The following is a 27,091-nucleotide window of genomic DNA, read 5'->3' as shown; positions in this document are numbered from 1 at the left end:
ATAAGAAATGATGTCAGGAGAATATCCTGTGTACTATATGAATGCATTGCCTGTCCATTGTAAAGCCTATGGCTTAGGCATGAGGTAAAGGTGAGACATCCAGGAGGCAGACGAGAACTCTGGGATGGAGACCAGCAGAAGACTTGTCTGGGAGGATGTGAAGGGACGAATGCATGGTACCTGAACACAATTAGCCAGCCACTTAGAGACAGGTTAAAATCACGGGATTGTCTTAATTACGATCTAGTCAGAGTAGAGCCTAGCGATGTGGCCAAGGTATTCGTAAATATATTTTGAGTCTGAGTCTTATTTCTGGGAGCATGGGAAAGGGAGGAAGAATTGGGCCTAACTTCTACAAATGATGACGGCTGAGGTAGCACAGCTGCAGCTGAAGAGAAGAACAACCACCCTGAAGCTTTGAAGACAGGGCTCGAGGGCTCTCCTGGTATTGCCAGTCAAAGTGTGAAAAAAAAGAGACAAGCCAAAGGCCAAGGGTAGGAGACAGACCAAGAAAATACCAGGAAGACTACGATTTATCAGATCTGACATGATTTAGGAAAGGCTGTCATTCGAGAATATCAAAGTCAACCATGAACACCTCTGTATTGTTTTGTACTTTATCGTCAAGGTAATGAAAATTATTATAGGAATTTAGAACATAGAAAGGCAAAGTGGAGACAGAAAGGTGCAATCCCACCACCGTGGAGATGAGCGCTGTCATTTACAGAGCAAATGTACACTGGCGGCTAAAAGGAATCATATGCCTGGCACAGAGATCTCCTAATACCCCAAATATGCTGTGACCTTCTCATCCGGTTTTCTTTTCCTGTGTGTCTACTCCTTAGAAAGTCCTCAGGACTGAAGTTTGAGCCTCACAAGTTGTAAGCAAGATGTCCCCAGCTCTGTCTCCAGTCAATCCCGCCCCCTTTTTGGGGTTTGTTTTCTTTTGCTTTGTTTGCTATTTTGAAACAGGGTCTTGTTATGTTGACCAGGATTCCCTGTATCTCCCGCAGAAACTAAAGTTGTAATCCTCTTGTCTCAGCTTTCTTGATAACTAGAAATACAGGCCTACACTATCATGCTTGGCTTTCTACATGACTTCTTTCTTCACATTGGAATTTAGAAGCTCTGATGTCAAAATCAACAAAATGCTTTCAACTATCAATTAAAACTAACCCTTCTCTTATACAGGAGCCCTGACTAAGCCATCTATATTTTTTAAAGTAAAAAAAAAAAAAAAGAAGAAGAAGAAAAAGTTTAGAAGTTTACAGTAGACATGCATGACGATGACCAACACTATTCAGCTCAAGGGGAAGTTACCCTGCATGTGACACACAGACCTATAATACAACCTCAGAACTCAGGAGGGTAAAGTAGGAGGAATGCCCCACATTCAAAGAGTGCCAAGGCTACAGAGTGAGATAGTGAGTTCAAGGCCAGCCTGGAATCCACAGCCCAAGTCTAGCTTTAAAAAAATGAAAAGAGCTGGGGGAGGGGGGCAATATATACATTCATACATAAAAACAGAAATCTTATGCAGAAATCCTAATTAAGACCTGAGTTTTTCCAGAATAGATTACACACACTGATTCCCCCTTAAACCATTTTTAAAAATGATTTCCATGGATTTGAAACTATGTGTACAATGGTGTAACTCACATGTATCAGCTAGTAGAAACTAGAACACACGTTTTTAATGTACTTGAAGCTGAGGTCAGCTCCCAGTACAGAAGACGGACAAAAACCATGCCCATGAACAGAGACACATACCTCTTTAACCTCAAACTTGAGCAAGAGAGTAACCAGCTCCTCATTGGGAACCTCAGCAGCTTTTCTCAGTTCTGAGGCTTTGACAGGTCTAGTGGCCTGCGAGTCTCCGTCCTCAGCATCAAAGTACTCATCATCAGACTCTAAGGGACAGAGACACATGTTAACCCGACAGCCACCACTGAGAACCCACACAGACACTGAGCCTAGATCTAACAGTAAACTCCATCCATGCCTAGAACTTCCACATTCAGACACTAAACTTAAACCAAACTTATTTTTCACTTTAGTTTATTCGCTCAATGTCCAGTAAAATATTTACTGAGCATCATCTATTATTATCAAGGTGTGACCACTACAATGGACACCAGACTGGCCAGGCCTTAACTTGTTAGATTCATCTTGTGTCTACCATGTTGACATTCTATATTTTGATCTGAAATTGTAAGGCATCACTTAGCCCTGGTTAGAGAAAAGTAGTACAGAGAAATATAATAACTTAAATGAATCTTTGGAAAACACTGTTGAGTCCCACTACTGCCCTTTGAAAAAACAAACAAAAAACAACAACAACAATGAACAACTCTTCATTTATCCAACTGTGAGATGTGAGCATCAACGAATAAAACGCCCTGAGGTCAGTGTTTGTTGGCAGCACAGCTAGAGCGGCGTTCTTGAGCCTCCTTACTCTCCATAAACACCCTCACTACCTCACTACGTAACAACCTGTAGGCTTAGTGTCACAGAGAAATAGCACGTTCCAATCTTCACCTGATTCCACTCCATCTAGCAACAGTGAAGTCCCAAGAAGAACTTTCGTCCCACCTGAAAGAACAGGAATCGAGGCTACCTAGCAAAGAATGCAAATATTTTTAATACATGCTGATAAGAAGGATTAAACAACACAGGTGACACCTGTATATACTGAAAACATAGAAGGTAAGATAAAGGAAGATCTAAAGAAAAATATCTCTACAAACATCATAGCCAAATCTTCAAAAAGCTAAAACAACCACATAACGGTCAGCTGGAACCTGCAAATTATCAAAATTACTCCCCACATTTATAAAGATATAATTATGCACAAATCAAGGGATAGGTCTGTATCCTCCTGTATCACTTAGTTATTGTGGATAACAATATAAAAATACACATTTATCATAGGGCCCTTGAAAATGGCATCATTAGCTTTCTCGAACTTCTTTTCTAAGCAAGTAGAAATCCAATATTTATTTTGGATTAAATAAGCTATAAAGATTAGTAAAGTGATCTAGAACATTTAAGACTCACTAAAAAAGGACAATCTCAACTTGAAAGTTTATTTTCAAATTTATTTTAAAGCTTTGTATTTCTAGTTCTATATAAGGTACAGTTTACAAATTGTTGGGCCCACCTACCCCTGCCCCTGCATAGCTGTAGTCATGTTGTCCCACGCTTGCCAGCTCTTTCCTTTTGTTGCTGTAATATGCCCGCCAGTCATTGACAACAGAAGAACAACTTGACTCTGAGCAAGGTCATGCTGGCACACACCCTGTTATATCCTATCTGGGGTTTGCTAATCTTAGATTCCACAAAGCTTTATGTAGGACCCATCAAATTAAAGGTCAATATGAACTACTAAGTCTAAAATGACTTGAGTCAGAGCCGACCACTGGGCAGCACTTCCTGCACTTGCGTATGAGCTAACTGTGGTTTTAGCAGCTTTAGCTTTATAAGCTGTAGAGAAAGATTTTCAAGGTTGTAGCCTCAGCCCCCAAATTCTGAGCTATGGCCCTGATCGACTGCTCAGTCTTAGGGTGTGCATTCAATAAACCATCTCTGTCTGACTAAGATCAGTATGTGTGTGGTTTGTGGGTGACTTGAACCCCAACACAAACGTGGACATATTCCTTTCATGTCTGTTGCTTTCTAGTTTTGTTTGTTTAGAGACAGCATCTCACTATGTAGCCCTACCTGGGCTGCAACTTGCTGTGTAGAGAGAGCAGGCTGGCCTTGAAATCAGAGATGTGACTGTCTCTGCACCATGAAACCAGGCCCCATCCTGGTGGTTAGAAAGCCTGTCCTCAAACAATCACCACTACTCAGAAAGTGTTGTTTTCTAGATATCGACTTGGCATTTCCTCCACAGTCACACACTCACCTGTCTCTCTGGAGATTTCGTGGATGACTTCTGTGGCAAGGGTATACTGTTAATCAAACACAGCGCATCTCTTATCTTCTGGTCAGAAATCCTCACATGCATCAGAGGCAGCCCTCCTGACACTTTAAATCTAAGAATGCAATTTGACAGTGAGGTCTCAGGGAGGGGAAGGGAATGACAGGGTGAAGTCAACGGTTAGCCGTCCATGTTTCCATCTCAACTTAGACAGCACTCTTAAGAAGGGAAAGTTCTCTATGAACCAATTTTCCAGACCTTCTAAAACATAACTTTTTTTTTAAGATTTATTCATTTATTTTATGTATGTGAGTACACTGTACCTGTTTTCAGACACACCAGAAGAGGGCAGCAGATTCCATTACAGATGGTTGTAGCCATCATGTGGTTGCTGGGAACTGAACTCAGGATCTCTGGAAGAGGAGCCAGTGCTCTTAACTGCTGAGCCATCTCCCCAGCCCCAAAATGTAACTTTCTTAAACAAACCAGTGGTTGTCAACCTATGGATCATGACCCCTATGGGGGATCTAGGGATCCTTTCACAGGGTCTGCCTAAGCCAATCAGTAAGTACAGATATTTGCATTACAATTCATAATGGTAGCAAAGCTGAAGTTACAAAGTAGCAAGAAAAATAAATTTATATCTGGGAATCAGCACTACCTAAGGAACTGTATTAAAGAATCACAGCATTAGGAAGACTGAGAACCACTGCAGCAAATGTTTTTGAAATTAACTTTTTTAAAAACAAGGTCTCACTATGTAGTCCCATGTGGCCTGGAACTTGCTATGAAATCAGGCTGGCCTCTCCTCTCAGACTTTCTGCCTCCCAGAGGTTGTGATTTGGGGAGGGCACCACAGACAGCCTGAAGTTCATTAATGAATTATGAAAGTTCTATTGAACACAATTTCTTACTATTAAAAGCCAAAACCACAATATATATTTTACTTCTTAGCATCAAAGATTTCTTTCTATTACTATCAAGTGTCTGCGTCATCGCTCTTTACCGCCTTGCCTTGCCCTGCTCTGCTTATCCAGAGCACTGGGCAGCGCCTGACATGTGACGTGTGCTCTTATTTCCTGTCCCTTCAGATTGCAATGCAAGCTCCCTGAGGTCACGTTCTGCTCTGAGGGTCTAATCTGCTTCCACCACCCTGTGCCTTCAGGCTCATCTGCCTTCTGGCCACTGGTTAATTGTCTGTCTTATACAACATGGCCACCTCCTGTCTTTCTCATCGCTGTCTTGACCACAGCTCTCACAAGCTTCTTCAGCTTACTCTCTGGCTACCTGGCTAAACTGTGACCAGCTCAAGCTGGCAGACACCTAATTCTTAAATAGGCTCCTGGCATTCAATACAATTTATTTAAGTCAAACTCTTAGTACTGTCTCTACTAGAAAAAAGAAAAGTAGCAGAGGACTGACTTATCTGCCATCACTGGGAGGGGAGCCCTTTGGTCCTGTGGAGGCTTGATGACCCAGGATAGGAGAATGCTAGGGCACTGAAGCAGAAGTAGAAGTGGGGGGAGCACCATCATAAGGGCAGGGGGTTGGGAGGAAGTGATAGGGGGCTTGTAGAGGGGAAACTGGGAAGGGGGATGACATCGGAAATGTAAATAAATAAAATAACCAATAAAAAATACTTTCATTTTTAAAAAAGTATGTAATTCATGACCTTCTACAAAGCTATGATGAAATGCAGAAAAACTCTGAGTATGCAGAAAAATTATAATAAACCCAGAGTGGAAAACATGACGATTAAAGAATTAAAACAAATGAGAAGTAACTGAACCCAAAAGCTGGCCTATCAGGAAAGGGAAGCAAAGGCACTACTGCCTATCCAGAATGAGAAAGCCAGCATCTACAGGCTGTCCTTGATGTAGTTAGAGAAGATGGGCACTTTTTACAGCTCGACTTCCATGCTGGTCAAATTCAAACACACAATGCTCACCTAGAACACTTTCAACATAGCTCACGGTCATTTACAAAAACATCCAGAATCTTGAAATACTCTCTAAAAGAAAACTACAGGCCTAGAACACATTAAAACCATGAAGGATCTACAGACACAACATTCAAGCAACCACATGGTAAATCTGAATCATACTAAAAGAAGCCAAACCAAAAAAAAAAAAAAAAAAAAAAAAAAAGCTATACCTTAATGATTTCATTCATAGAAAATTCTACCAACTCTTCAAGATCAAGGAACAGACCAAGGAAAGAAGTCGGAACAGGAAAGAGAGAATGTAGAGTTCAAGGAAGCTTCTGCAGGTGCCGGACATGTTATGTCAACTGCAGTGATGAGCTCATGGAGACACGGACAACGTATTAAATGACATCCACCGAGTGTCAGTTAAACCTCAGTGAAGCTGCCTTTCGGAAGACAGTGTAACAATTTCATGAGACTATACTAACCTCACAATCTAGCTTCTATTGCTTTATTCCTTTAGGACATTTCTCAAGATTGGAAGTGGTTTCATGACCAAAAAAAAAGCTAACTTCCTTTGAAATTTTTATTTCACTGATACTGTCTTGATGTTCATACACTCAGAATCTCAGATAGCCAATATCTATACAATGTAAAAAAATCTAAATATGAATTCTGAAATAAGAGAGTCAGCATGTTTTAGTCTATTGCTATAATGAACACAATGACCAAAAGCAACTTGGTGGGAAAAGGGTTTATTTGGCTTACACTTCCACACCATGGTTCATCACTGAAGTCAGGACAGAACCTCAAGCAGGGCAGGAGCCTGGAGGCAGGAGCTGATGCAGAGGCCATGGAGGAGGCTGCTTACTGGCTTGCTCATCATGGTTGCTCAGCCTCCTGTCTTATAGAATCCAGGACCAGCAGCCCAGGTGGGCTGGGCTGTCCCACATCAACCACTGATTAAGAAAATGCTCTAAAGTCTTACCTACAGCACAACCTTAGGAGTCATTCTCTCGCTTGAGGTTGTCTCCTCTCAGATGACTATAGCTTGTGTCAACCTGACATAAAACCAGCCAGCACTACAGACTCTACGAGCATTTTCTTTAAAATGTGTTTGTGTTATAAGACAGCATAGTCGCTGTTTTTCCCTCTCCCACATACATCTACCTCTGTTTCCTTAAACTTCAGTAGGTGATACAGGTGCAAAGTCCTTATTCATTTCTAAAACAAGAGACAATCACACTTACCTGGCCATTCTCACATCCTTTTCCACCATTGCCTTGGCCAACTCAACATGAATATCCATGGGCTGCAGTATGTGCATAGTTGATGGGTGCTGGAATCTACACTTTTTCCAATTTTCTCCTTTAAAAATAAAAATTTAGATATTAATTAACTTCAAAAATAATCAATTCTTTACAAAACCACTCTACATTGCTAGAAAATACTTAAAAATTCAATGAAAAAATTTTACTTCCTTTAGCATACAAGTTAAGTAATCTGTATTTTAATACAGATTGGTAGAAGATAATGATGATGATGATGATGATGATGATGATGATGATGATGATGATGATGATGATGATGATGATAAACACTTGCGTGTAAAACCACTATGGTTCCAAGAGGAAAATTCCAAAAATAAATTTTTTAGCATGGTTAACACAGTCAAATGCAGATCTTCATCCATGATAGGGGCTGAAGGGCTCATTGTTCAAATAATTATTGATAGGGCATGCAAAACAAAGGGCGGTTTTTACAGCCTGTGCAAACACCCTCCTTTAAGAGCCTCTGGCTCTTTACAGACAGCAGCAGACACATCATGTTAATGTTAACAGATCTCACTGGGCAGAGGAGAGCATGGGGTCTCCGTGAGCAGAGATCCTGTCCTCAGGTGACTGTCCACAAAATGACACACTCAGAGATATCTAATCAACACTTGCTTCTTATAGTAACTAAAGGAATGTGGACGACCGAAAAGCTATACATCAGCAACAGAAAGCACCAAAGCTTCGAGGATATAAACTGTTAAGTGTTAAGAGCGCATCTACAGGATGAGCATCTGCAATGAGAACAGGGTAGAGCAGAGCAGAGATCTTTGTCAGATCTAAGAATGTGTACAAATACAGCCAGATGTCCTGGGGATGGGACCCAACTCTACCCACAAATCCAGCTGTGTAACTTGACACCTGCAGGGCATGTGGGCTTCGAGGGCAACCCATCATCTGAGATCATGTGTGACATTATTCACTTGTGGCATCATACCAGCAGTTAAAATGTTTCAGATTTGGGAACATATCACATTTAGAATTTTTGAATCAAAGAAGTTTATTATAGTGATTTTAGATGTAGTATTCTTTAAATATAAGTTTCTCAGACATCTATAAAAGTAGATATAATAAAACAAATATAAAGACTGGACTAAAACTAAATATTTTCAAATAAAGGTAGCACAGAAAACCTGCAAACATCCCGAAGCATTAGGACTGAAGGGCCAGAACCAACTGCAACTTCTACTGGGTTCTGACAGCTCACAGTCATGCTATACACAGCAGCCACACGAGCTCAGGTTCAAACCGGGCTGCGTACCCTAGGATCAATAGTCCAGTGTTGACCTCTGTTATAACTGTGGCATTCTGCATTGGGCCACTCCTACTGGGCTTTCTAAAGTGATCATCAGGACAAGTGCACAAGGCAGTGTCTGGGACTGATGCCCACGAGCAAACAGACCCATGCATGCGGACAGCCAAGGTTAGCAATGCATGCACATCCTCAGGCAAAGCACTGGAGCTAATCTGCCCGCCCTGAGAGCTGAGCAGGGACTCACCCGCTTTTGCAAAGAGCAACTGCACACTCTTTATCTCGACATCAAACTTGTCATACGCCTTGTCTATGATTTCTTCAAGGGATGAATTAGTCGTCTTCTGTGCACCTTGGTCTTTACTGTTGAGCTAAAATGGAGTGAAGGAAAAAAGCTGAATTTTTTTATGTAACAGTAAAGTATACATATATATCAACATATTTTAGTCACATTTCAAAACTTCTAACTAAAGACAGGAGCCCACCTAACTTCCTGGTGATCTGTAAGCAGTCCGTTAGGAGTGATTACCTCACCACAAATGCACTGCACCTGAGCAATGGATGCACCTGCAGTCACTAAGCCAGCTACACCGCTGTGTGCCTCATATGCCTGTCCAGACAGAAAGCTCCTTCCTCTGTCTGCCTCATATGCCTGTCCAGACGGAAAGCTCCTTCCTCTGCTGCCTCATATGCCTGTCCAGACTCCTTAGAGGTCCTGCCAACTACAGCTCAGCTCTCCTAGGCCCACCGTGAGCTCTGCCTTCTCCACACTACCATGAAAGAGGCCATCAGGACTCAGCTCCACCCTCTACAGCATTTCCCAGATGGAATAAAGGCTCCATTCAGTTTATCTCCTACCTTTTGTCAAATGCCTAGACTCGACGAGATGAAAGTCTAAAATCCTACTCTGGTTACTTAGAGCAATCAAATATACATGCATACTAATATATACATATATGCATACACACATTCCTTTTATATACACATTTATATGTGTGTGTTTGTATATGTGTATGTGTGTGTGTGTATATATATATAAACATATATATGTATATTTGTCAAAATCTATAGCCCAGAAAATGACACTGTAAAATTAAACTGTATAAACCATGAAAACTAAGATGGTTTCCATCCTATTAGAAAAACAGAAAAATGATCCATCCAGTTCTCATTGCCAAATTATTGCCTTTACAGGAATTTCTAAAGAGATGTCTCTGTCTGGGCAGCCATATACTACATATGCAATAAGTCTAGGGTTCGTTTAAGCGAACGGAAGAAAAACAGGACACTATCAGATGTGCCAGTTACCATGCTTATCAAAGAAAGAAAAAAGTGCAATATACCTACCTGAAAAGTACCAAAGTCTAAAATGAGGAGATTTGACTTTTCATGGTGAAAACCTGTCTGTGGAATTATTAGGTAAGAAGGCTTCAGATTTATCCTTAAGTCGAGAACTTTCCGAGTCTCAATAATATGAGTAAGTCCTAGAAGAAGGCCAGGAACACAGTGATATGGTCAAGCTGTACATGGTGACACTACTAACAGAAAGACTAAGAATTTCACTTGAGATATCAAGTAATGCGAGTCCTGGCAAAAGCTGCATTCTCAACTCAGCGTGTAAAGTAAAAAGTACATTAAAGTTGATGAGAACTAATATCTGACACCATATGTATTACAGTAAATCCTCTGTAACTGGTATTAGGTCTAGGCATAGATAGATTTGCAGCCTGACTGCTAAGCAACCTCATGAAATAGTCTGCTGGGTTCTTTAAAACTAGGCACGCGTAGCATGGCAAGCGGCTTTGAAGAGTGGGGATGGGAGGTCGTGTTCCACCTCAAGGCATTCTAAGGCTCAGGTTCTTAAGTAATGCAGGAAAAGCAGCCCCACCCTCCATTACTCTCTTCCTCTCTATGAAGTCTATTCTACTCTGAGTTAGCCATATCCAATGTATAACACAGTGCAATTTTAAAAAGAAGAAATAAAAAACATAAACTACTTTAAACACAATGGTTCCATTATGAAGGCCATGTTTCCAGTTTAGTTGGTGCTGACAGACACTAAGGATGTCACCTGTAGCTGTTCTCTCTTTAATCTCTTCCAGCTTCATCAATGTAGCCGATGTAATTTGCTCAAGATCCAACCCCTTATTTGACTGAAAGAATTCAACAACAGCATTGATAGTTTTCTGTAAAAGAATTTTAAAACACAATAAGTTATATGTTAATTCTATGTTACAAATACAAAGAATTTACCCCATCTATAAACAGCTATGGCCTTGAAGCATGGAATCCAACTTCCCCTCAGGGGTGAGAGACAACCAGGAGCAAGGAGCGGCCCAGCGAGCTTACTGGAGAGAGGAGAACCTGTACATACATCACAGCAGAGGCAAGAGGTCTAAGTGTCTTGTGGAAGTAGCAACTGGCGTGACCTCCAGTGTCAACCTCCAGTTAGAGAGGAAAGCCCATCCCTTGACACTGAACTTGGATTATGTCATACTTTGACATTTAGAAAAGAACGGAGGGAAGCTATTACCTACATATAAACTTGATTATAAAGATATGGCGATTTTATATGACAAAGGAAGTTCTGGAGGTCAGTTGTACAGGAACTTAGTACAGATGTGACCATGCTAAACAAACCGAACCACACTTCTAAACGGTGTGAGACGGCAAACATTGTCTGAGTGCTGCACCACAGTGTAAAAGCTTTCAACATCGCTATATCATTTTGTGTGAGTGCTTGTGCACATGTGAATACACATGTCACAGCGCGTGTATGGGGGCCAGAGGGTAGCTCTGTGGTGTCAGTGCTCTCCTATGCCTGGGTCCCAACAATTGAACTAAGATCATCAGGCTTGCATGGTAAGTGCCTTTACCCTGGGCCATCCTTTCAGCCCTAAAACAATCTTTTTTCATTTATTTTTTATGTATGTTTATAGTATGCATGTGTAGCATATCATCATGTGCATATGTGGCTGAATGCACCCATGTTCGTGTGCAGGGGACACAGGAGAATATGCTGTCCTGTTCTGTCACTCTCTCCACCTCATTTCCTTCAAACAGGGCTTCTTGTGAACACAGAGCTAGGCTAGAAGCAAACCAGTCCCACCAACCCTCCTACCCACCTCCACAGTGCCAGGTTAGGGACACAAAACCACACCTGTCTTTGACTTGGATGCCGAGGATGCAGATCCAGAGCCTTGGGTTTGCACAGTACTGAGTGTCCTCATGCACTCGTAGTAATCCATCCCTCCACCCTAGAGACAGCTTTAAAAGTGGCTTGCTGCCTACACTTACAGCGTCATAGATGACCTCCACAGGCTGTGACTGAACGATCAGAGTCTGGTCAGCAGGACTGTTCTCAGGGTTGGTTTCAAACTCAATTTTGAGCAAGGATGATGTAGTGTCACCAATGGAAGCCACCAGTGATGGCACAATGTCTTGTTGTCGCAAGCCTGTGACGTACCAGTGTTCTAATTTTGCTTCTATCCTATCCAATAAGGAAAAGGCAAGCATGTAGTATAAAATTATAGCTATCCCTTTGAAAATTCCCCTGACAACCAGCCCTATGCCCCAAGTTACAGGTCGTCCTCCTAGGCTGGCCTTCATTTACCTACAAAGCCTGCTTTCGTTGCTGTGAGTCAGTGTCTTTGGGTATTTATCACTCACAGGAAAAGCCTGTATCAGTCAACCGCAGGACATGGCGTAGGTACTGATCACAGTGTTTAAGCATAGATAATGCAGTCACCGTGTTTCTACAGCATTCCTGCATTCTCTAACTGCCTCCTGCTTCTCTTGGCACCCTTCCCATCCACCTGTCTACCCCTCTACTGTTTCTGTCACCCTCCCCCACTACTGAGCCATGCAGTGTTTCAGAGCCAAGCTCTACGTGAACTGTCTAATGTGTGACAGTCTTCAGTTCGTTCTCTTGCATATCCTCCTATCAGATACAGCATAAATGTCCTGAAAACAGGGATGTGCTGTACCCTGAGGCACTGCCACACAGCTACGCTAAATAAAACACTGCCTGGCAAACACTTCAGAAGGAGAGAGGATAGAAAAGTGAATCACAATTCACAATAAAACAAAAGAAATGAAAGAAAAGCTATTTCTCTTCAGTATTCTTTCGTGCTGCAAATATTATATATTCAGGGCCTAAAACCATAAATGAAAATAAGTTCTTTAAAAAAAAGTTACTTCAATGCTTGTGCTCCCGGTCGCTGGGATACTTGGGTACCCAAGCCAATTATCTGGATTCTCAAGATCTCTGGAACATTCCTGTTCTCTCTTATCACAATAGAGGTGCTCAGCAACTTCAGAGTCAATATATGAGCCACATACTAAACGGGAATAAATAAAAACAGTTAGAATGCAAATGACTGCTAGTTCTAATGGTTTCTCCTTAATTAAATAAGGTGGCTTATCAAACAACAAAGCTCGAGGGTTCCAGCACCTACGCACTCTCCATGAATGAACAAGACCAGAAAACACAATGAAAGCTGTAAGGGCAGTTTTGATGCTAAGGCCCTATTCTCCAATTGGTCCTAAGGCAAGCTAAAAAGGAATGACTGTGTGTCTGTCTTTTATCAGAGGATTCAAGGGAAGCTGGGAGGGGCTGGTAACACAGTCACTTCCCGGAGTAAAGGCAGGAAAAGCCAAAAACTACTCACTACAGAAAGCCTATCAAACAGACAGCACACTTACGAATCATCTGAGTTCATCTGCTTAGTTTTAAAGAAACAGTAACAGAAAGTGACAGATGCACACATGCACAAACACATGCACACACACACATGCACACACACACATGCACACACACATGCGCACACACATGCGCACACACACACACACACACAGTTATTGCACACAAATGTGTGTGCCCATGTGAGAATACTCCAAACTGAAAATATAGTTGGAACAGACAACCACTAGGGAGATGATACAGAATTTGGGGGTGTATTTCCCCTCAAAACATGTGAACTTTTAAGAGCATGAAGGCAGCCTGTGAAATGACGCTTCCAAGAAGCGTGCTCTAGTCTGGTTGAGACCCAGGAACAATTAGCTCAAGAGAACTAGAGGAAGCTCTCCAGATGAAGAGTGGGGAGATCAAATTGCAGAGAGCTGAAAGGGGGACAGAAGAGGCCAAATGGCACAGCTCACATCCCAAAGGAGGATCTCAAGAGCGGTGGAGCAGAAACCATTCACACCGATGAGACTTATAACATTCAAACTGCGTAAACCAAGGCAAGCATAAATTTATACCACAGTAAACACTGAACACCTAAAGTAAAGAGTTAAAAACCTTCTCCACTGGATGGCCCCATATCTTACATGAGCAACACCAACTGGACTTAGCGCACTCTATCCGAGTTGGGGAAGATAGAGAGTAGAGGAAGAAAATAAATAAATAATAGTTGGGAGGGGGACAAGTTGGGGGATATGGAGAACGTGGAAGGGGAAAACAGAGGTAGATTTGGTCATATTTCATTGTATTCATGCATGAATTTCTCAAAAGTAAAGGAAAATTAGAAAAATCATACTACAAAAATGTAAGTAATTAAAAACGCCCTTCCTTGATTAAAACAGCATACACAGGAGCCAAGTGGACGTGCACGTCACTGTGATAGAGTACGGCTCACAACAGCAAAAGTCAAACGGCAATAGAATCCGGACTCAAAATTCTTTAAAAAAAAAGAATTCAACAACCTAGAATTCAAATACACAGACCACATGAAGCTCAAGAAGGATAACTGACCCAAGTGCAGATGCTTCTGTCCTTCTTAAAAGGGGGAACAAAAATATTCATAGGAAGGGATATGGAGGCAGAGTTTGGAGCAGTGACTGAAGGACTGGCCATTCAGAGCGTGCCCCACATGTGCCCCATATATATACAGCCACCAAAACTAGATAAGATTGATGAAGCTAAGAAGGGCATGCTGACAGGAACGGGATATAGATGTCTCCTAAGAGACACAGCAGAGCATGTCAAATATAGAGGCAAATGTTAGCAGCAAACCACTGAACTGAGAATGGGACCCCCTTTGGAGGAATTAGAGAAAGGACTGAAAGAGCTGAAGGAGCTTGCCATCCCGTAAGAACAACAATGCCAACCAACCAGAGCTTCCAGGGACTAAACCACTACCCAAAGACTATACATGGACTGACCCAGGACTCTAGCTGCATATGTAGCAGAGGATGGCCTTGTAGGGCTCCAATGGAAGGAGAAGCCCTTGGTCCTGCCAAGGTTGGACCCCCAGTGTACAGGAATGTGGTGGGGGACACCCTTTTAGAAGAAGGGGAGGGAGTTGGGATAGGGGGCTTATGTCCGGGAAACTTGGAAAGGGAATAACATTTGAAATGTAAATTTAAAAAATCCAATAAAAAAGATGGAAAAAAATTAAAGAAAAAATAGATATGCAGGAAAATATTGCAAGCAGCTCTTCATTAGAGAGAAGAAAACAACAGACATCACTCAAGAGAAGAGAAACATGGATGAAGGTCAGAGAGAGAGCAATGAGCACACAAGACTCAACTCGCTGACACTCCCCATCTCCCCCAGATCATCTCTACCAGCACTACAGCAACAAGCATTCCTGAGAGCACAAGCTGGCTCTAAAAGCTACACAGATGCAAAAACCAGGACGTGAGTTGTGAGTCAATCCACAGACAGCAGTGGAAGGACAAACCTTACCCCACTTCAAATGGACACTTACAAATAAGCCAGGATGGCCCACGAGCCATGGAAACACGTTCAATATTATTACTGGAGAACACAGATTAAAAATACAGTGGGGTGGCATAGCATCCTCTGAGAATGGCTACAAACAGATATAAAGAATGGCCATCACAGCAAGTGATGTTTAGGGGACATCTGCCCTGTCACCCAACCATCTTACTCCTCGGTACTGACTCGGTGGAGATGAAAACACAAGAAAGAGAAAAAGTGAAAAAGAAATAAAGACAACCCAAATGTTTTTAGAAAAAGCATAAGTAAGTAAGTTCGGTGTTTTCAAATGACGGAATTCTATACAGCAGTGACGAGCAGAATGTATTAGGTACAGCAGTAGAGATGACAGCAAAAGCAAACCGGACAAGCAAAAACCGTGCTTTGTGCCTCCACTTACAGAAGACAAAACCTATGCAGAGCAAAACCATGATGTCTACAGCACAGGAAATGAACAAGTGCTTGTGGAAATAATCAGGACACGGGTTACCTCTGGATAGAAAGGAGGGGAAGTGTAGGAGAGCCTGGAATGGTCACAATATTCTAAACCTTGACACTGATAGTGGTCACTGCAGACAGTGACTTTTCCGCCTATCGAACAAGCAGGCCGACTTTACTTGTTCACTCTTGCTATGAGTTGCATGTCACAATAAAAGTGTTCTGAAGACTGAACTAACACTAACAACACTCTAACAAGAACCTATACCAGGTTCTCTTCCACCCAGTCAATCAGGCAGTCCTACAGTTGAGGAATTTTGACTGGTCAGGCCCCAGAACACCACTATATGGCAGTGAAATTGAGGGCAGCATATTTTCAGTAGCTACTTAGATCATCACTAATTTAACCCAGCTCACGATAATCCAGCAAGTGAGTAAAACACTTGTGAAGGCGTCTGACACCTACCTGCTTGGGCAGAGCTAAGTTGTAGGCGTTCTCACTGTACCCAATGGCAGTGAAGAGCTTGTCTTTCTCCTCTGGAGTCATGAGGTCATCGATGGCTACAAGACAAGGCAGTCATTTGGGAAATGAGTGGCTTTGGCTTTAAAGTCTACAGACAGAAATGCTAAAGCAAAACCAGCCACCTAATTCCCTCTAACACTCCACTTCAGCTTAATTAAAACAAACATTCTTTATTTGCCTGTTTGTGTTAAGAAACTGCAAGAAGGCACTTGCTGTTAAGGAAATTCAGTTCTCAGATACACGTATTTTTAAATTCCCTAAAATTTTCAAAAATAAACTTGTCATTAAAATCCATCTAAAGCTTAACAATAAGGAATACTGAATACTGAGTCGACCTCTAAGCATAAACACGTTAAATTTCTCACAAGCCATTTTTCAATAAATTTGAAGTCTTCCTCCAGGTAGATACACAAAGCATTGTGTAGCCTGCCGTATGGTTCGGGTGTGCCTCTGCTGGCTGTGTGGGACAGAATTCCCATGGCTTTTCCTCATCAGGTCAATGACTCCCGCCTTGAGACTTACTCTCTGGGACTGACGATTCTTCATCTCTCTTCTTACATTCTTTCTTTCCCCAAAACCCACTAAACCAGCCACGTTTCTCTCCTGCTTCCGAAGACTTTTTCCTTAATTTTTGCCCAGAATGAATGACCTGAAAAATGGAAACTGAAGATTACTTCAGAAGAAACTCTCTGCTCACTGTTAAGTAGACTTACAGTCGGTCTTGTTTAAGGCTTCAATGGAGTAAGGCAGGAGAAGAAGCCAATGAGCCTCATAGGAAGGCCTGGATAGTGTGGTCAGCCCACTTCCTACTCCTACTGATAGAATTTAAAGAAGGCACGTGTCTAGCTATAACAGACGGCAAGTGAATTTCTCTGTGTGCTGTAATGTGCAGGTGTTTAAGGGGGCACTGGAATCATGGGTTTGTAAAATGAAAACAATTCTTAAAATGAAGATGCTTCTCCATCTGAAATGTATTGTTCTAAAGCACATTTCAGAATGTACACACAATCCTGGTTTGTTTAAGATGCTCCTGCTGGGATGGAGACAGAGACGGCCCTCCATCCCACCTCATCTCTTGCTCAGATATAGCCTATGACTACGAAGCTTCCGAGTACTCCTCCTAACCTGCTTTCTCAGAAACCAGAAAACGAGTGTGGGAAAAGAAGAGTAAATGATTTAGACTCTGCCATCATTCTCTGACCTTCAGCAATCTTCAAATTCACTTTTAAGAGAATTTTCAATGGACAGTAAATCATTAACATATTTAAGTATCCCATAATAAAAAGTAAAACATTCCAAAAAAGAAGTTAAAGGGAAAAAGTAAGTTCTAAAATGACAGAGACTGTTTGATGATCAAATATAAGGCTAAGCACAGAGACAATGTCCAGTGTTTGTCCTGAGTCACCTGTGAGTACAAGGATACAAGAGTGAAGAGATATGAAAGACAGGAACAGATATGAAGATATACTAAACAGGTATTTCCATTCTAACATTAACATATATGTACATATATACACTCTGAGTGTTTAATTTATATGCATTTTATATAGATGTTTACATGTATGTATTTGTGTATATAGAGTGAGTGAAAACGAAAGACAGACATCAGTCATCCAAAAAGAAAAGCAAGAGATGTTATCGGAAAGCTTTCCACACATGTAAGTGTGCATCTCTGAGTCAGTGTCTATCACAGGTAGCCATAGGGGCTGGGGTGCTCTCTGCCCAGCAGCCCTTTTCTGCCTAAATTTGGAGCTGTGTTAATAAAGCTTCCCTCCTTCAACTCAGCAACAGCCATGGTCACCATCTCTCTCAGCAGGGCAGCAGCAGGGTTATTGTCCCTTCCCTAACTCTTTAGGTGACTTTATCCAGTCTCACACATCTAACCCATCCTGAATTGACACATGCAGCCACACCCTCTTCTGAGGAGACTGCTGTATCTAATGTGAACTCCAGATCTACCACACTGTACCCAGGTTGCTCCACCGAGTCCTTCCCATCTTGTTGATGACAGATCCATACTTTCAACTGTTGACACCAAAGTAATGGACGGCTTTTTGACTCTTTATCTCTAGGCTGTATGAGGTAATGTGGTGCTGCCCTCAAAACAGCTAGACTCCAGACATTCCATCCTTCCACTGAAACCCAGCTCCTCCAAGGTTGAGCTTTGGTCTTCTGCTCTGTATTATAATGCTAAATACTGCTCTCCCTTCCCCCAAGGCCTGGCTGTCATGCATACCTCGCTCCTTAATTTAAAACTATTGGTTGAATAAAGATGGTGACAGCCTACAGCTGGGCAGAAGAGAGGTAGGTGGGGTTTTGGTTCCCAGGCTTGGTGTCTGAGATAGAACCATGAAGAAGGGGAAGTAGAAGACAGATAGAAGACTCCATGGGGTAAGGGATTGTAAGTGGGCTAGCCAATTGGAGTAAGAGTGGCCCAGGCAGAACATGGCAAGTCATATCTCGTTCAGGGTTATTGGCAGGAATGTAGACATTAAAGCACAGAGGGTAGGTATCTGCCCAGCTCTAGTGCTGATTAAGGTTTCTTATAAATATAAAGGTTGTGTATCTTTTATCTGGGAACTGAATGATCAAAGGCACAGTTGAACGCCCCCCTTCCCAGTGAGATTAAATACCTACTACATTCCTCTGCCACTCCTCTCCTGCTAGCTCAATAGCAACTGGCCTCCCTATTAGTATCCTACTGCTCTCTCCTAGAGCTGTTTGTAGAGCAGTGAGAATGAGTTCTAAAGCACCCCCAGTTATAACATCCTGTTTCTCAAATTCAGTACTAACAATTTGCCGATTCAAGCCAAAGTCTACTGTTGCTAATAAGATCCTACACAGCCTGATGACCTCCCGTTCCCAGCAGCACCCTGCTACTTCCTGTAAATCACAGTGGCTGCCACCCTCCCCTCTCATATGTCTGAATGAGTCAGAGGATCTTCCAGGTCAAAAGCCTTCAACTGCTACAGTCTATTCTTTCCTCCCAGGTCAGTTCTGCCCTTGGACATCTCTCTGGTATCTCTCTCAACCTCCCTGGGTCATCAGTCCAATCCTCTCTGAGTGAAGCTTTCTTTGCCCTCCTGGTTAAAACTGCAATCCCAGTGATCACCACTGCCCAGCCGCAGCACTCTCTACATCCCTGCTATTTATGGTTAACTGTGTATTTATTATCCTTCTCTCCCTTTGGTAGGAATTTCTTTATTTTGCTCACTTCCATATGCTAATACAAATGATAAAGAGAAAGATGAAAAAAAAATCAGTTATTCCTAAGGGCCAGGCCCATAAAAAAGTGCTTTAAATGAATTATCACATATTCCTCCACAATGAACACAAGATGCAGGCTACATTGTATAAACGAGAAAACCAAAGCACAAAGTGTGGAGTTATAAAACCAAATGCCTGCAAAACTGGTACCCTCAAGTCCACACACTTAACCAATCTAGAATGATTGAAATTCATCAAGTTTTTGCTAGATACATGACTAAGTACACGTGCTTTGGTCTCATTTTAGAATGAGTATGGACTGGAAAGATGGCTGAGTGATACAGCAATGGGCTCGAACCCTAGCACCAGAGAACAGGGTGTGGTGTGCCTATGAGATCTCTAGAAAGGGTTTAAAAAGAAATGCAGACAGCTACAGGCAGCAGCTAAGCATCTGAGACAGCGTGCGAGGTAATAGGAGCTTTTCCTTGCTTCGCCTGATCTACATTTTCTAGAAGCTCTATTTAGTTTGCAATTCATTTTTAATCACTGAGATGGAATGACTATGACAAGGTACACAAAGGAACAAACTGGTCCTGATTTTGGAAAATAAGAAAGAGGAAGACAGCAGGAGGGAAGAGAAAAGGGAAAAATATTTAAGTAATGAGCAACTAACAAGCTGCAGTGAGTACACTAGGTCCTAAGAACTAGCATGCGCCTGATGCCTAATGTTAACTGACATTCCGGACTGCTAGAATGACGGGGACCGAGATCTACTATGTCACAGAGTTTTGATACACATGTTATCAGCTTTTCTCCAGTTAGTTTTCCCTAGAAACAGAATTAAGCAATAAGGACTCATCTCTATTCTCATTTGGGTAAATCTTAGCAACTTCCCATAAGACTCAGATTTCTTCATCCCCGGTTTAAAGAAGTGGTATTAACTTGGTGAATGAAGAATACGTCAGTTAGACAAAATGATTACCTCGACTTGAGCTTGTTGTCTCACTAAAATTATGTTGAAAACATCTAGACTCTTCTCCAAGTCCTGCAAAACAAGAGGGAAAGAGGATTATGTAAAACGAGCCTATGACTGACACACTCATCCAAGCAGTACCCACACTGCACCGTGCTAATGAAGCCTGAGCCGACATGTGCACTAGGCTTTTATTATTTTAATTTTTATAGGAAGGAAAGCAAGTCTTATAAAAAGTTAAATCCTTATTCAACAGTGTGAAAATAAAGCCTTTTCTGTGAGATATTATAGGTAACTGCACATAAAAATAAGAATGCTTTCGACAGGAGCTATGCTGGGGCTGAAGAAATAGCTCAGACATCGAGACCACTGGCTGCTTTAACGGAGGATCCGAGTTCAGGTCCCGGCACCCAGCCATCTGTAACAGGAGATCAGATGTACTTTCTGACATCCTCAGGCACCGGGCACACACATAGTGCTCAGGCATACATGCAGGGAGGACACTCACACACATAAAATAAAGTAAACACATCTTTTAAAAAGTTTATTTAGGAGTTGGGGATTTAGCTCAGTGGTAGAGCGCTTGCCTAGCAAGCTCAAGGCCCTGGGTTCAGTCCTCAGCTCCGGAAAAAAAGAAAAAAAAAAAGTTTATTTTTATTAAAAGAGGGGATGTATAGAGTTAAAGAAGTGCTGAAAAACGGCACTGCATTCCCTGCAAAGACTGGGGTTCAGGTCCCAGCACTACATCTGGCAGCTCCCAGCCAGGTACCTGTGAGTCCAGCCCCAGGGCATCTGATGTCCCTTCTGACTGCCTCTGTACCTACGTGTGCAAACACACACAGAAACATGCATGCATACCTAATTTTAAAGGCATAAAATTTAAAAAATAAAAGCTAGAGAACAGTTTTAGGTATTTTCTTATGATCCTTACTTCTTACTCTTCCCTATTCTATATTATTTTATAGACATTAAATCATTTCCTTATAAAAACAAAAAAGAATGCAAATTACTCCAGTCACCAAGTAGACTAAAGGAGAAACTGAGACATTAATTAGATGACCTGAACCCTCATGAATTTGTTCATACAGCCGTCAGGACTGTAAGACAGACACCGTCTTCACTTTATTCCTGAGAAGAAACTTGAGCAGCTGCGAAACCCACGTATGTGTGTCTCTGACAGAACACCTGTTAACACCAAGCACCTTGAGTCCTGATCTTTGTCCCCCACACCTATGCCCTTCCTGTATCACATTGGCCACTATCATGGTTCCAAACCACAGGAGTTCAGCCGGTCTTACATCCTGGACATGTGACTGAATGGCAGCCACGGGCACCAGATATTATTAAACAAATTCTGTATTCAGGGCACAAGTAAGACCCCCAGGCTTTCTCAGGGAAAAAACAGGTTTTTATTTGTTTTGTTTATAGATAATAATTTAAGCTCTAAAATGGAGAGAACAGAAGTGTAAAAGTATGGGAATCTTTATGAGCAAACAAGATCTAACAAATGAACTAATGTCCACTTTCTAAACAGTATTAGGTAAACTAGACACATTTTCCCAAATGGCCTGTAGTAGATTTGCTATGTGTGACATTAGGCCAGGAAAAAAGGGATTGTTGGTTAATGGAAAAAAAAAATGAAAAAGGAAGGACAATCTATTTTCTCATGTACGAGTCTGTTTGTCAAATTATATTCCAATCCAAACCAGAAGCATAAGAACGTTAAAGGAACTGTGTGTAGTGGTGCACACCTTTAATCCCAGCACTTGGAAGGCAGAGACAAGAGGCAGTAAGTTCTGTAAGCTCGAGGCCAGCCTGGGTAGCATAGTGAGTTCCAGGACAGCCAGAGCTACAGAGTGAGAGACAGCATATTAAAGGGTGATTAGAAGTTAGCAGTGCTAACATATGCAAAATATACCTGAATTTGTTTCTGTATTTCTTCTGTGACTTTGGTTTGTGTTAATTTGTTTTTGTAAGCCATTTTGTAACTCTTGAGTAACTGCCTGTGGTTTTTTATGTTATTCCACGACCACGGCCGAGTATATCTTCTTATATGAACTTCGAGAACAGAATCAATAGCATATTTCCACCTGAAATCAGAGTTTGTTAATGTACGTGTGAATATAAAGATGCCAGAAAACAGCTTAGACTTCTCGGACATTCCACACTGCGGATGTGGTTCTCTGCCATCTTCTAGTAACCCCAACAGTGACACGCAAGCCCCCAGTAACCCCAACAGTGACACACAAGCCCCCAGTACAACTCTCTGGCCTACACAGAGTAAGCAGAGGAACACTCCAGGAGGAGGACATGTCGAAGCAAAACCACAACGGCACAGAACGATACATATGGAAAACAGTACAGTAACGTGCTTAACAGCAGCTTCTTGTTAAATGGCAGACCACATCCAGCACAATGGCTTCATAGAGTTATATTATCCCGTGACAGCATAGCTATCTTAGTTCCCACTGCATGATACCCACACGATCACAAAATACATCACACACACACACACACACACACACACACACACACACACACCTCCAGTGCTAAGTAAAACATGGCTACAGACTGTGTTCTTATAACCTTGAGTCCATGTGGTAAACTGACAAGACTTTTAAAAACATGTTCGAAGTCTTGAATGCTAAGATAAAAAATTTCAGGAGTCCAGAGCAGAATATAAAATGAGGGTTGGGGATTTAGCTCAGTGGTAGAGCGCTTGCCTAGCAAGCACAAGGCCCTGGGTTCGGTCCCCAGCTCCGAAAAAAAGAAAAAAGAAAAAGAAGAAGAAAAAAAGAATATAAAATGAGGTATTAGTGACGGTGCAGGGAACCTGCACAGACAGAAAAGATCTCTCTTTTCTTATTGTTTTTGAAGTGTCTGGACGATAAGACCTTAAACATTTAACTCTGAAGGCCCTGACTATATGATTATTCATCTCACGGAAACAAAAGAACAAGGGTAAGGTGAAGACCCCGTGTTCAAGCGCTTGGTGAACAAGCATAAGAACCAAGGTCGCCTCTCCAGGATGCATGCACAACTGCAGCCCCAGTGCTGGGGCGATAGGAGATGCCGGGGTTCAATTAGACACTTTGTCTCAGACAGCAGGAGTGAGAGAAGCAATCAGAGAAGGCATCCAACAACGGTCTCCACTCTCCACACATACTCACGCAGGCGAGCACATCTTCATACACCACACAAGTGCGGGGAAGGGGGTTCTGACTCACCATTGCCGACAGTTGGTGTGAAGTGGTAAGCAGGGTCTGTACTTCCTGTATGGTGCATTTCTAACCATATAATCCAGTGACTCCAAAAAGTCAATCATACTTAAATACTATTGAAACAAGAACAAAATTAGGTTTGTTACAGTGAACACATAAATAAAAATTAGATTTGATTTTCTTTTTCTAGAGGACGCCAAAAGTCTCTGATAATTCAATAATAAAGTAACGATACCTGATTAAATATGACATAACCAACTAGAAATTACAGCATGACATTTTAAGCTCTCTTATAAAAGAAAACTATACTGTTATTTAAGCTGTCACATAACTAGTAATAGGCATCCTTTTTTCAGATATTCTAAAATGGATAATAATATGTATCTTAGAAGTAATAAAATGGTGTGTCTCCCAGTGTTGATTGCATCTGTGTTTCTGAGCCTGCCTGCTTTTCCTCTGGACCCTCATTTTTGCCAGGGCTACAGTACTAATCCCCAAACTGCTCCAGAAAACTGATACCTAACTAAGCAACCTGGAGCTATTTAAGCACTCGCTTTACTAACACAACTTTGTGTTGTGTAGACCTGGCAAACGGTTCAAATAAAGAGAAACACACAAGGAGACGGGGGAATAGTCGCAGGCTCAGCTAGACAAAGGGTTAACTAGCTTCCTTTGAATCTTCCTTAATGCGATTCTACCTAAAGGTTACATGACCAATGTATCTAGTCTAAACTTCAACAATAAACTCTATCACAGATTTCAAAGACATAAGGGAGAAAGGATACAAAACACTAGTTACACTTTATGTTCACATGTTAAAAAATAAATTGCAGAAGCATGTTAAGGAAAATAGATTATTAAGGTTTGTTTTAAGCTAGGCATGGTGGGTCACATATATAGAGCTAGCTCTCAAAAGCTGAGACAGGCAAGTTCAAACCTATCCTGACACTATAGTGAGTTCCATCCAGACCAGGCAAAACTAAACAGAAGAGTGGTTACTGTCCCCTTTAGTAGTGTAGTACTAGAAATTCTTAAATGACAAAGGCCTTTTACACTCTATTTATCAGACAACACTAAACTAAAATCTGACTTTTCATCCTCTCAATTCGAGTCTCCAGCTCTGCTATCCACAGCCTCTGGGCATACGGTCACATTCGGAAAACAAATGGAGGAAAAGCAGTTGCTCTAAAAATTAAAGGAATGGTACTTGAGTGTCTGCTCTTAAAAACTGAGGTAATGGGGCTAGAGAGATGGCTCAGTGGTTAGGAGCAGGGGAGGCTGATGCAACCCCCAATCACTTCAGTTCCTGGGATCTCATACCCTCACCTTAGGCTCCTGCAAGCATGAGGCTCATATACTACATGTAAGTACAAATAAACAAAATTGTTAAAAACTGAAAAGGTAGCTGGCAAGATGGCTCAGGGGTTAGAGCCTCGCACCAAGCTCGACAGCCTGAGATCAATCCCCAAAGCCTACAAGGTGGAGGGAAATAACTGACTCCTTCAAGTTGTCCTCTGACCCCACACACACACGCACACATATATGTACACACACACACACACACACACACACACACACACACACACACACACTGCTAAAAATGAGAAGAAAAAATAATGAGAGAAGGAAAGCATGCTGAAACTCTCCCACAATTACATTTTCAAAGGGAATAACATCATTCAGTACAGTTTAATAAGATCAAGTATAGTTTGGGGAAAAGATCAGATTAATGGAAACTACTTGTCTAAAATCTTTCTCTTTTTTAATCTTTCTATCTTTTTCATCGAATGTCAAGAGACTAAAGCAAGGGTACCAGCATGCCATCGAGAATGACTAAGGACAGGCACAAGAGCAATCAGGACTCAGGGCTGATTACGCCAGAGCTGCCCAGTGAAGCATTACCTGGGGCTTCGTCAGCTCGATGGCAATGTTCTGTACTTCTACATTCCCATCGAGTTTCGGTGTTTTGAACTCTGATTCTGCACCAGGATTCATGTAGAGTTTTGCAGAGGCTGATATCGGCTGGAAAACTGGTGCCAAGTGGGAACACGTGAGATAGGTTTGCATGCCCTTAACTACAAACAACTATAACAATGAGGAGAATGTCGAACTTTGAAAGGAAAAAGGAAAATGATGCTATGAACGCATAATAAAATCACTATCAAGAAATATGCAAGGCTTATGACCTCACAGAAATGATGACAGCATGCACAGGACCTGCACAGGTCCCAGCACTGAGATGGGGAAGTGGACGTGAGCTCCCACCCCTAACCAAGAAGCTATTTCCAACTGGCAATGGCTCACAAAGGAAAACTATCTCTTCGAGGGAGTCTCACTGGGTACACAAACGACACTTAAGGCAGGCCCCATGCCCATAACAGGGGGCCACACAACACTATCTCTACAGCACTCTCAGAAGTTTATTTTTGTCTAATTAGGCTTTGTCTGGGCATTTCGATTGACTGGTCTTTTGATTATATATTGTGGTCCCCAGTGTCATGTTTTATGGCCCTCTTGTGTGTGCTGTGTCTCCATGTGTATGTGCTTCTCGTTCTGCTTCTTTGGTTTTTGTCTGTTTTTCTGTTTTTTCTATTCTTTTGGTTTTCTATTTGCCTGTTTTCTAAAGAGAGAGAAAGAAGCATGGAAGTAAATGGACAGTGATACAGGGAGGGAATGAGGGGGTGAAGAGGCGATCAGAATATATTACATAAAACATCTATTTTCAATGTAAAAAGAGAAATGGGCAGAGAGACAGACAGAGAGACAGAGAGACAGAGAGAGAGAGACAGAGAGACAGAGAGACAGAGAGAGGTATAAGGATCCACTTATCTGTGAAATAAGTTAAGCAGCTTGCTAGTTAAACCCAATCTCCATGGTTATCTGGAGTCATGCGCTCCCAGACAAGGAGAATGGAACACAGACAGTTCCTGTCTACAGCTGGGTTTCTCTATGATTTAATAATTTATTATTCATTTAAAATATTAAAACAAGAGGAAAAATAAAAATCTAATTTTTCTTAATAATTGACAAAATTTAGAAACATAAAATCATCCTAGGAAAAAATTACCAATATACTGTTTTCCAGTTCATCATATGCAGACAACTATGAGAAAAACTATAAATAAGGTTGCATGACAGCAAAAACTAAAAGTCTACTAGGGATGATGATAGTGATACGATCTAACTATGAGTAGTATCAAGTCCATATAGGTGTATTTATTACCTTATGATAAGTATATTTTACACTAAATTTTGTAATATTTTGACCTGTTTATGTGATTCATAAATGCCTGAGAATAAGATGTATATTTTAGGAACTATTTTTATCAATGAAACTAAAACTTTTTACAAACTGGGAACACTTTAAATTTCTGTCATTACTCAAGTGGGTGAGCATAACAGAAAGCACCATCATCTACAGCAACGAGCTATGAAAGACAGAGGAGGACCTTAGAGATCCAGACAACTGGAATATGGAAAGAAACGGACACGGAAGCCAAGGACGATTACAAAGACGTTCACTGAATAAAATCAAACAGCTTCTCAGGAGGAAACTGAACAGGGAAAGCAGATATA

General features: G+C 41.6%; 1 protein-coding gene across 2 annotated transcripts in view; it reads right to left on the bottom strand.

Moving 5' to 3' along the window:
* Vps13c (vacuolar protein sorting 13 homolog C) overlaps window positions 1-27,091 on the bottom strand; it is a 152,171-nt gene that overhangs the window by 84,115 nt on the left and 40,965 nt on the right. For both annotated transcript variants that reach the window (XM_032910561.1, XM_032910562.1), the window contains 15 exons: window positions 25,418-25,545; window positions 23,522-23,628; window positions 22,213-22,384; window positions 20,304-20,366; window positions 16,637-16,763; window positions 16,058-16,152; window positions 12,627-12,769; window positions 11,727-11,919; window positions 10,501-10,615; window positions 9,777-9,913; window positions 8,677-8,800; window positions 7,097-7,214; window positions 3,908-4,037; window positions 2,539-2,617; window positions 1,771-1,910 (listed from right to left, as the gene is read on the bottom strand). In XM_032910561.1, coding sequence (XP_032766452.1) covers window positions 1,771-1,910; window positions 2,539-2,617; window positions 3,908-4,037; window positions 7,097-7,214; window positions 8,677-8,800; window positions 9,777-9,913; window positions 10,501-10,615; window positions 11,727-11,919; window positions 12,627-12,769; window positions 16,058-16,152; window positions 16,637-16,763; window positions 20,304-20,366; window positions 22,213-22,384; window positions 23,522-23,628; window positions 25,418-25,545 — 1,871 coding nt within the window. The remainder of the gene's footprint in view (window positions 1-1,770; window positions 1,911-2,538; window positions 2,618-3,907; window positions 4,038-7,096; window positions 7,215-8,676; window positions 8,801-9,776; window positions 9,914-10,500; window positions 10,616-11,726; window positions 11,920-12,626; window positions 12,770-16,057; window positions 16,153-16,636; window positions 16,764-20,303; window positions 20,367-22,212; window positions 22,385-23,521; window positions 23,629-25,417; window positions 25,546-27,091) is intronic.

This window comes from Rattus rattus, chromosome 8 (assembly GCF_011064425.1).
Source record: "Rattus rattus isolate New Zealand chromosome 8, Rrattus_CSIRO_v1, whole genome shotgun sequence".
Classification (NCBI taxonomy): domain Eukaryota; kingdom Metazoa; phylum Chordata; class Mammalia; order Rodentia; family Muridae; genus Rattus; species Rattus rattus.
This window is presented reverse-complemented; position numbering and strand designations above follow the sequence as displayed.